The sequence below is a fragment of the Micrasema longulum genome, unplaced genomic scaffold (assembly GCF_059751315.1).
Source record: "Micrasema longulum isolate JH-2025_06_02 unplaced genomic scaffold, ASM5975131v1 h1tg000623l, whole genome shotgun sequence".
Taxonomy (NCBI): Eukaryota; Metazoa; Arthropoda; class Insecta; order Trichoptera; family Brachycentridae; genus Micrasema; species Micrasema longulum.
Window position 1 is genome coordinate 488,034 of NW_028277819.1, and position 12,079 is coordinate 500,112.

Here is a 12,079-nt window from a genome sequence, read left to right on the forward strand (position 1 = left end):
AAATATTTTTTTTTTGTCATAAATAATAATAATAAACATGCTTATCTGAAATGTACACTAATGACAATTGGACTCTCCAAACCCGGTAAATTAAAAAATTCCTATTATTTTCTGAACACACCTCGTAGAACATTGTGAATATAAAGGTTGTGCTGGGTTTTTATCAAGCAAAAAGCCCTACGTGCGAATATATTATTTGTATGAAATCTTATACATTATTAATGAACATGGTTTAGCGTCAGTTGTTTTTACGCGTAATGGCATTTGACTTAAGAAAAGCTTTTTGAGCTATGCCTACATTTAAATAAACAATACAAAATGATTCCGTGTCACTAGATGTATGAATGCCTTGTTCCGAGTTGCCCTAGAATGGTGATTTGGTTCGTGTTGCGTTTTTACGTGAAGCTTGAATAGCGTCAGACATGTAAAGGATTGTAGTGAATTTAAAATTTATGACCTCCTCCAAACCGTCTTTTACCGTATATCTTGAGTCACTACGGTTCTCTATGTAGATTTATTGTCTGTAGGTAAATTTATCTGCATGATCAGCAAATTTCGTTAACTTTAAATATGTCATGCGAACAGACGTGGAAAAAATTATACGAATAACCCATATATTGTTTTAAGAAAATTCCGTAAAAAGAAAACATGCAAACTTACGGAACATATTAAACTATGACAGTTTGCAATATTGTTATTATAAAACCCGCCATTTAGTTGTAAATTCGTGGTTAAAATGTGACCCTCTTTTTAACATTGTCGCTATTTTTTACATTGGTCTAAGAGTAGATTTTTTTCACTAACTTTCTAAATTTTTTTTTTTTTAACAAAGATGTTACAAATATGCATATAAATCACTTCAAATAAAGGAAAAAAGCCGATCATTTTTTAAAAATAAATTGATTAATAGACGAGAGATAGAGACGCCCCCCCTACACTATTAACAAATCATGTATGAAATGCACTTCCTCAATTTCATTTTTTTTCTTTCTCCGCCCTCTTTTTTTCCTTCTTTATTCTCTCCTGTCTTCATAATAAAGTGTAGATATTTAATCAATTTTATTTCTATAAAAAATTAAAATGTACTTTAATGTTTGGTTAATATTGAAAATATTATTATACCAGCAATATGTTCACATACCACCGATTTTCTCAAATTGAACGGTTTAGGTTGGAAAGAAGAAACTGCCTTAAAGCAATGCACGTGCAGGTAAACTGTATATGAATATAAACTTTTCAAGCGATTAAATAAATAATTTATTTAATATATATAAAAGACAAATGATACTAAAATCCATAAATTTGTATATAAAAGTATTACTCGTCTTTTATTTCTATAATAAATTACAATGAACTTCCATCAATTATTTTCACTTACAAACTTAAGTAATCGGTAACATTTTTGCTAAAACAATTATTGTCACTGTATCTGCAGTGCTTCGCACCTCTATTACTGATCATTACACCAATGCAGTTGGTACTAAAACCCACCACCCGAAAAAGTCGACAACTCATCAAACTACAATTTTTTAGTCCCATATTTTTTTAAAGATTATCCTTTTTTTATTTATTATTCAATTTTATGTTAATTTTCTTTAGACTCTCTTAGAAAAAATATGCTGTATTCTATGTTAAAAAAAAGAAATGCTGTCTACCTCAGAACATGTATTTACTATCCTTTGTGAGAATAAACAGTGCTTAATATGTTTGTTTATATTTTAATTTTACATATTTGTATATTTGTTGACCTTCTTCAATGTTTTACAAACAGAATATAATAATAATACTGTGCTAATAATAAACGCAAATTTTCAGCACTAAACTGAAAATTTATGAAATAAATACATTGGCTGGCTGGGAGATATTGATTTCAGTAATAAACATATTATGTGTATATTATATACAAATTTTTACAGTCATTTTCTCAATTTATTATTAAATTATAATATATGTTGTAATCAATTTTAATATTTTTTTTGTTAAAGTTGTTTGTACGTTGAATACATATTATGGTATTTATGTTACATGTTAAACATCTTTGCAAAATTAATTATTGCATGGATGTTTTTATTTTAAAATACCTAGATTTAATGCTCAGTTATGAACATTATTTCTAAACACAAATAAATTTTCAAATAAAAAAAATTTGGGATCATAAAATACAAAATAAACGGCTTGCTTCTGTACATTTTTCTTTAGTTTGCTGAGAAATCGTAAAAAAAATTGTTCCTTATTTTGACTTTAAATCAGTTGTAAAAGCAATCGGTTTTTTTCTAAATACATTTCTTAGTAAGTAAACCTTCAAAAACTTTGGTAACTTTGATGATTTTTATTGAAAACCTCCACGAAGCATCAATAGATTGTTTTAAGGCATAGTACTTCTTTTCCGCTCGAATTGTTCAGGAATTTGATTAAAATCTATTTTAGTTGGTCGGCATCACTGTCGATTTCAGACAGTTTAAAGCAGTTTGGTGTTCAAAGGGATTTCTTTAGCGGAAACTTTTTTACCTCAATTTTGCCCCAATTTATGGACAGTGTTCATTTAAGCGTAAAATGAAAATTTCATTCGCCTAATTTATTATACAGGAAGTTCCTTGGTCTTCTGGTCAATTTTTAAAAATATTATGATCTTGAATATTGATTTCAGAAATTAAACTCTTTTAAGGCATTTTGTTCATATGGGTCAAAAACAATTATTCTTCAGGCACTTCATTAATATACCTAATACGAAATGATTCTGATGATAAGTTTATTATCATCAGAATCATTTTTCCATCAGCACTCAACAGTTCATGGGTATTATTGTTACATGAAAAGTAAATATATCAGTCTTACGCTTCAGGTTCAAGTCCAGTAAAAATAAAATATGGCTGTGTAGAACTACATTCAAATCAATATTTCACTGCCACATTGTTAAAAATTAAACCAAAAACATCAAACATGGTAGGCGAGCGCGCCAATCACTACACTACGAGGTGGATTTATTTCTGCTTGATTTCGTTTTTCAGATTTTTTACCCGAGAATAGCGCTCGAGTCAAAGTGCAGTGATGAATGCAATCCAAAATGGAGATGCATAGTCTAGGTGTGATCTTACTACAGAACAAAATAAAATTATTGCTTGCACCGTAGGGGATAAAATCCAGTTTTTGTATACAAAAGAAATTGACAAGTTTAAAATGTCATGGATGAAACCAAATGGTCCTAGAAAAAGTATAAATGTTGAAAAAAAAGGGTTTTCAGGCGTGACTGATAGGTGAAATAATTAGATTCGTAGAATTTCATTTGCATCAATAAAGGTTTCAGCTCTTTATCTTCACGGATATCAACAGATGGAAAAATTGAAGAAATATGGATGCTCAAACACAGACATTGTTAAATAAAATGTTACCCAGTGCGTAAAGTGGCCACTTAAACCCAATAAATGGTCATAAATGCCTAGACTTCCATATTCCCAGTCTAAAATGTTCTCGATCTCTGTTGTAATATGTTAAAGTTACAATTGTTTCAAAGTTTTGATCCTGAGTTTATTTACAACTTTTTTTTTTACAATTATCCTTGCCTGACCTTTACGACTGAACTGTACAAACAACAAACGAAAAACCAGATTGAGATAAAATAATTGACAAAAAGTTGTGACGACAGAAATTGTGCACGAAATGGCGTAAGGAAACACACAAGACTATGGATGACATTAAAATAACCAAAAATGCTGACATTTTTTAAAAATTATTATTTTCTTATTTATAAATATTTTTTAGTAAATTTCTTATTGCAAATATAATACCAGACCAAAATAACACTTTCATATAAAAAAGCAAGTAAAAATGCAGGACTGTTAAAAGAACCACACAATTGGCAATCCAGGTGCATAAAGAGAGCCTCCCATCGGACCGTATTACGAGAAGGTTGAGAACAGGATGCCTCGCTCTACCGAGAATTAAAACTACCACGGCCAAACTTCATTAAACCTACATAGAATCGTTTGGAATCGTTTGGAATCCACAATACATTACTTATATTGACAGGCTGGAGAAAGTACAAAACAAATTTTTAAAACATTTGAATTTCCGATGCTCTCTTATATTTCCAAATCATGACTTATCTGGACGTTTTCACAAACTGATTAACCTCGAAAAAAGGAGAACATTAATGGACCTCACATTCCTCTATAAAATTATTAACAGTCTAGCTGATTCGTCCCAGCTCCTAAATAAAATTCAAATTAACTGTCCATCACGTGCCCTACGAAATCACCCAACCTTTAGAATACCTAGTGTCAATACGAACTATTGCCAGAATTCGTTTTTACACAGATCGTGTTCCACTTTTAACAGCTTTTTTAACCATATAGATATATATCATACAGGATTACAATTATTTAAAAATAGTGTATTGAAAACTTTTGAATAAAACTCCGGTTGGTCCCTTTTTCTCTTATATCACTCAAATTACATACATTCATATTATTATTATAAATTAAATTTCTCTTTTGAAATTTTGTATTACTTCTAAAATCGCTTTAATGAAATTTTATCGACTTCTCTTGGTTTAAAATCTTCTCCTTATATTGCTTTTTCAAATTTTAAATGATTACTTGCAATACTTGTTATTCCTTCTTTATTTTTTCTTTTTTCTCTGCTGCCATTGGCATGTTTTTATACTTGTTATACTTTTAAACTACTTTTAATTACTTATATTATATATGTTAATAAAATCAATATATTGCTGCTCTTACTATAATGTGTCATTAATTTTGAAGATGTTTTTTAAATTGACCTAAATTTAAATTTATTGTCTTATATTTCACTTAAAGATTCTTCTCATCGTTTCTTTGAATCCCTTAAAATAAATATGTGTTTATGTTTTTCCTTTTTTAAAAAAAAATTTTATTACTATTTTATTTTATTTTTACATCTGAGTATGTTTTTCATTCTTTATTTCCATTCTTAATTCTTAATTACTCTTACAAGTTTTCTCCATTTTTAATATTATTTCCATTTGTAAATACTCACTACAAACTACAAACCTTAAAATATATATTTTTTTTCACTTAAATTTAAATTTTTAAACAACTTTCATTTATGTTTTCTTTTTCCTTCTCTTTTTTATACTTTCATAATTAACATTAGATTTAATTGCTTTTTAATATGGAAACTTCACTGGTCCATTAGAATTAAGTCCAATTGTGTAAAATATTAAACTTTGTAACTGTACTGTATGTTTCCTGAATAAAAGAAAATAAAAAAAGAAAATAAAAAAATAAAATAGAACGGAAGCTTTTCAATAATTTACCACAAAATCTACGTCAAGAAATAAATTACAGAAAATTTAAGGATGAATTAAAGAAAAGCTTTTTGACATAATTAACATTAACTGTATTTTAAAAAAAGAGATGTATGTTTAATATGTGCCCGTGTTTACAAATTTTGTGTTTTTATTTAATATTTTTTTAGTGTTACATTTTCTCAATTTTTAAAATTGTTTAATTTTTTATTTATTTTATTATTTTGTTTTGCATTTTATGTTTTATTTTTATGTTATTTTGTAAACTTGCCAAATACAAGAGCTAGACTCTTTTTCGGCTAGTTCAACCTTAAGTGTTCCATTTTTCTACTGAATGTATTGTTTATTTATGCTAAAAAAAAAAAAAAAAACAATACATTGACTTACCTGACTACTTGAAAAATTATACTGCATACAAATTGAAAATCAACATAAAGCACCACAAAATGATGATGACACTAACCAGGCGAGACATAACATCACTTGACATTTAATATGTTGATGTAACAGTAACGGGATTTTAAATTTATAAATAAATTGTAAAAAACACCACACCACGGTCTAATTTGTATTTTTTTTCAGGTGTCAACGCAGTGAAGATAATTGACATGAAAGTCCCTGAAATAATTCAAATGGGGGGTCAAGACTCCGTTGTGCTTGACTGCGACTACGTAACTGAGGATACAGCCGGCTTAGTCGTGAAGTGGTTCTTCAAGAACAAGACGCAACCAGTGTACCAGTGGATCCCTCCCACCAAACCCCAGGAGCTGGGCATCCTCAGGGGGAAGCTGGACCTCAGCTACAAGGTGTCGGATGACGCGTACAAAGCCCACCGGGCGCTCAGGATAGTCAACCCCGGCACGGAACTGTCGGGAGAGTATACGTGTGTTGTCTCCACGTTCATGGCAGAGGAGAAGAGAACGAAACACATGACGGTATTCGGTAAGTTTAACATTTGTTTATTTAACATGAATATTTATGTTTAAAGATGGTTAAATATAATATGTTACCGGATTTTTCATCATTGTGTGTAAACACGCTATCGTCAAAAAATTTTCCTATAAACAAATGTTCAATACATCTACTGACATAACTAAGGTATAAATAAATATAGATCATGCTTCATAGAAAGATTGTTTAAAATTGTGTTCTGAAAAATGATCTTTGTCACGTCAACATTGCCGTGCAAAACGCGTAGTAGAGTAAAAAAGACTAACTGTCTGTGCCAGTTTACTGTGAATTCAAAACTGTATGTAGCACTTTTTTACGCTGCTTCATATTTCTTGACTACAAGTTGAGTTCCGGAACTTGAGTTGAATGGAACACAAGACGGGTGTTTAGTGCTACTACTACTACTACTACTACTATTACCATCACGCCATTTCCCCGTAAGGGTAGGCAGAGAGAATGGACCGCCACACACGTCTATCCTGGCATACATTCCTAGCTTCCTCCACATTCATACATCTTGTCATAATAATGTATGGATAATTTAAATAGCGCCATTTTTGTGAAAATCACCCCAAGGGCGCTGCATGCCCTTCGGTTCAGTCTGCTTTTGACATGACCAGACTTAAGATTTTGGTTTATCTGATCATGCCACGTCTTCTTTGGTCGTCCTCGTCTCACGTTGCCGTTCATTTTCGCCATATATACTTGTTTTAGCATTCTTTCGTCGTTCATTCGTTCTACGTGACCAAACCATCTCAGAGACCCTCTCTTAATCTTATCAATTATACTTGACTCAAATTTACACTCTCGCCTGATTTCATCATTCGTAACCCTGTCATACATTGATTTCTCACACATTCGTCAAAGAGATCGCATTTCAACCGCGTTCACTCGGCTTTCATCCTTCCTCTGCCAGTTCCATGTTTCACTTCCATACGTAAGTGTTGGGACTAAAACTCCGTTGTGCACTGCCAGTTTAGCTTCGATTGACATATTTTATTAGAACGTACTGTGCTTAGTGCTTTGTTCATTTTGTTGCCCGCATTCACTCTTCTTTCAACATCTTTTCTACTCTTCCGTCCCTTGAAAACATGCTTCCCAGATACACAAAATCTTTTACTTGCTTGAGACATTTGTTGTTTACATTTATTATGCAGTCTTACAATGTCTAATTAGTCAGTATTATGCAGTGCTGCATCTAGTGTATATATATCAATGACTGACATCAACATTAGACTTATTAACTTTAATTTAAACTTTTCAGAGCCCATCAAAGTTCTGGATAGCCCATTTTTTTTTAATGTTTAAATTATTTACATCAAACGCGCATTTTCACATCAAGCCAATATGATTGGTACATAATATATAAAAATACATGAGTATCTAAAATCAATTAATAACATTAGAAAAACAGTCTTTATACTGACATTTCTTGAAAAATACTATTAGTTTTGACAACATTTTCCATTGTAAATTTATCACCGGGGATCCGGTCTCATCATGACCAACATCGTTAGTGTAAAGCCATAGTGATGAGCGTTTTACGGGGCGGCGCGGGCGCGTACACGACGCCTTGGCGCACCCGCGCGGTCACTATGACAAGAGTCACATGCTATTTTTCATTCCGAAAAAACAATTATTACGATCTTTACGGAAATTAAATCCATGTTAAAATAACATAAATGATGAATTCATTAAACGTAAGGCATGTCTTTTTCTGATTTCAAATAAGACATTTGTCCTGTTTCTCTCTCTGTCTTATCTGTTAGTTAAGTTCCTGTAGCTCTATTCATTTCAAAACTTGATCACGAATGACGTAGACAATTTCAGCAGTTATAATATTCTACTTCAAACGTTAATAACATCGGATTCGAAGCACGCTGCAACCGTTTGTACTGATTTAATAATTTCTCACGTATCTGAATTAGACGTAGGAGTGCATCTGCTGTTACTGGGGATGATACTGCCGGGAACAAGAAACACGGTGGAAGGGGGAACAAACAACCCTCTGTTCTGTATTATTGACGGTTCCTTCCCTCAGTTCCATGCATAATTTATATGTAAAGCAATCACAGGAAGCACTGACTTTTGCGCTCATGTAACCATACCTACCAACTAGTACACGCGGAGATTTACCGAATGTAATTCGATTTCGATTCTAAATAACCCTGTAAATCATTTAATCCATCCAGCATTATTTTTCATAGAGAACATCAGCGCTTGAATATTGTAAAAATTTACACTTACAAACATATCAAAGTTAGTGGTAAATCCTATTTACTTTATGTTCAAATATAAATCGGAATTTTAATAACAAAAACGATTTTGCCTTAATTTTTGATCAATATTTTTTTATGTCCTTCAAAGTAATCACTATAAGAAGCAATATTTATCACATAATATGCGGTTTATTTTCAATCTTCATAGCACTTTTCGAAGGCCAATTTTGGATTGGCATTCAGCTCTCTCGGCGAATTTTCTTTTATCCCCTCAATCGAGTCAAAATGCTTTTCGCAAAGTGGTTATTTGAGTTTAAGGAACAGGAAAAGGTCCCACAAAACCAAATCAGGTAAAAACGGTGCATGGGGAATGACTTTTTTGTCGTTTTTAGCCAAATAATCAGAAGATATGTGTGAAACGGCATATTATCGTTATGCAAAACTAAGAGTTATCTTTTCATAAATCTGGCCTTTTTCGGCAAATACTCTCAAATGGTTTAATACGCCGTAATAATATTCGATATTGATCGTCTGTTGATAGGAACTTCAAGTGCACAACACCTTGGTAATCGAAAAAAGTAGTCAATATTTTTGATTTTTAAGCGACTTTGGGGTGTTATTTTGGATTTTGGTTAAGTTAGTTAGCGCCACACTACTGATTGTCGACTTTTTTCCACGTCATATTCGCACATCTACGTTTCATGACTCGTAATAATGCGATAAACGGTGGTATTGTCTTTAGAAATTATTTCTTTATCGACAGATTTGCGTTGATCTTTTTGAAGAAAATTAAGCAAAATTCGTGGAAAACACCAATCACTGACTTGTTTACACAGTTGCCACAAACAAACTACATGACTGATCGTGCTAAAAATTAACACGAATGTCTACGATAGTTTTTCTAGTCTTTGAAAAAAAAATACCAATATCTTGAGGGCGATTCTTTTAAATTTCAAATTTCGAGTCAAATTTGAACAGTTTTGGAATATGGTGAAAATGAATGGTAACATAGAACGTAGACAACCAATGTTCTTACTATCAAGTATCTAGATAATAAATTATCAGATTACGTGATGCGATGCGGTAAGTGTATTAATGCGATGTTTTTTTTTGTATCGTGTAAATTTGGTGATAAAAAAAAAAAAAAAAATATGTTTCTACACCTGTTAAAATAAAACATTAAAACCTTAAATTAAAGACCCTGATTGCATTAAAATAATAATTATACTATGCAAATTAAAATGGGGTTCGTTCATTCAGCCTTCATTGATCCTTGCTTAACTTTGGGTTTCGAGCTCAAAGTACAAATTACCGGTTTAGATATTCAAAAAGTTTATTCTTCCATGTAAGTCACATGGAATCACCCTTAATTTGAGGGTCGATATCTACAGACGCAGACGTAGGTAATAGTACCAAATGGTTACACCCTCCCGTTGCTGGAACGACTTTCTGTGAGGCATCTGTTTTTTCCCGGCCTTTTACATAATCACATTTCAAGATTATCTTTCAGTGCCTATATTTTATATTCAAGTGGTTTCCGTGATATTTACGAAATAAAATGTTTCTTTTAGATATATTTTTTTGATTAAAGACTTAACGTATCTTCAAAGTTGTGCTTTTTTGTTTTAACAAATAAGTAATGGCGATTTACGTTATTGGTTTTGTAGAAATTTTGTTTTGATGTATTCATATAAATTATATCAGAATTTAAAAGTTTTATCTGTCCAACAATTTTATTTTAAAGATGCGTGGTTATGGAAATACAAGTGTTTACAGTTTCAAAGTAAGAAAAACGCCAAGCAAATAGTATATTTAGCTGGAAATATTATAAAAACGGTTATGATTGAAATACATTTCGATTATACTATAATATATTGACTAAGCATTAATCCTACACTGCGTAATATATTATACACATATGTTACATTTTACAATATGCTATACCTCTTCGTTCTAATTCTCAAGGCACTCTCTTAATACCCATCCACAATTCCTCTTTCTTCTCTAACGCATATAGTGTCCATGCCGCTCGACTGTGGAATCATCTCCCATCCACCATTAAAGATGTAACTACAGTATCTCTGTTTGAATCACGTCTGAAAAAACATCCTCTTTCTCTTCCTTAATCTCTCCTCCTTTCCTTTTCCCCCTTTTTTCCTTTTTCCTGTAGTGTTTTGATTTAAGGCAATTTATAAACAAATACGTTTATTTTTCTTTTTTTATATCTTTAGCTTTTTAATCTTTATTTTTTATTGAATTTGTTCTGTAACTTGAATTATAAAAATAAAACTTTTATTTTATTGGTTTGTTGGAAGAAATTGCAATTTGGCAATAAGCCCGCCAATGTTCAAATAACATTATGTACAAAAAGTTAAATAATAAAAAAATAAAAATAAAATTTACTCAACTAGCACACCAAAGTATTTTCATCATCATCATTCCCTTTCCGCACAAAATGGTGCATATGGCACTGCATGGGTACACCAATCACAGCGTATCTTAATTATTTTTGTTACATTAATGTAAGATGATCAGTCTTACGCTTTAGGTACCAGTCCAGGAACTATGAAATATTCTAGTGCAAGAACATTTTTTTAAAATTAATATTTCAAATCAACAATGTCGGAAATCAAATCCGAGACCACTTGCAAGGTAGACAAACGTACTGACCATTACACCACGAGGCCCACTATACTTTATCTAAGTTTTTTATTCCCTCTCAAAATATATATAATAATATCATATTTGTTACATTTAATTCTTACAAATATTTAAAAAAATCTCACGAAGTGGCTATGTGTATCAGTGACAATGCATCAAATATGTTCTGAAAGTTTACTCTGTATTTTGTTAAAGAATAATATCTTTATCCTTATTTTGCTCAAATTAAATTTTACATTTATGTTGAACTGGAACCTAATTCTTCTGATAAGTAAAGAGTTTTTAAAGAAAACTTAAGTTATTTCTATTTATACTGCGCGTTGTAACAGATCAGTTTTAAAAAACAAAGATATTTCGTAAAATATGTCATGTTTTTCAATGAAAAAGTAATTTTGATTTACTTTTACCAAAACAAATAATATTTGAAAAGCTAAAGGTTAAATTCAATCAACTGCCCGATGAACTTAAAAACAAAAAGTCAAGTCAATTTCAAAGTGTCGCACTTAAAAAGTATTACTTAAATCATTTTGGTAGCTAAAGTTTTAATAAAAACTGTATTTTCTTATTTAAATAATTTTTGGTTCTAGTACATTGGATTGCATTCGAAATTGATATTATTTATTGTCGCCAAAATAATAAATTTGCGCTGCGCTAATTAAAAAAAAAAGTAACCAATATTTGGATTGTGTACTAACAAAAAAATATTCACAAGGTTTCTCTGCATGGGTAAGTAGAGAAAATAAAACGATATATTACTCTGCATATATACCTCGTCTTTTGTACACATAACTAATTCTGATTAATTTAAATGTGCAACACAGCACGACTGCCAATGACAATGTACATATTTGATTAGGTATGTACAAAAACATGTTGAAAAAAAAGTGCCCAAAGATTATTTAGGTACAACAAATAGTCCATAAAAACAATTGTATACAAAGGCAAATAAGTCACTTATATACAT

General features: G+C 31.0%; 1 protein-coding gene across 2 annotated transcripts in view; it reads left to right on the forward strand.

Annotated features, from left to right (window-relative positions):
- The window catches only part of LOC148280059 (uncharacterized), a 291,636-nt gene that overhangs the window by 251,606 nt on the left and 27,951 nt on the right, over positions 1–12,079 (forward strand). For both annotated transcript variants that reach the window (XM_088228982.1, XM_088228983.1), the window contains exon 2: positions 5,867–6,226. In XM_088228982.1, coding sequence (XP_088085108.1) covers positions 5,867–6,226 — 360 coding nt within the window. The remainder of the gene's footprint in view (positions 1–5,866; positions 6,227–12,079) is intronic.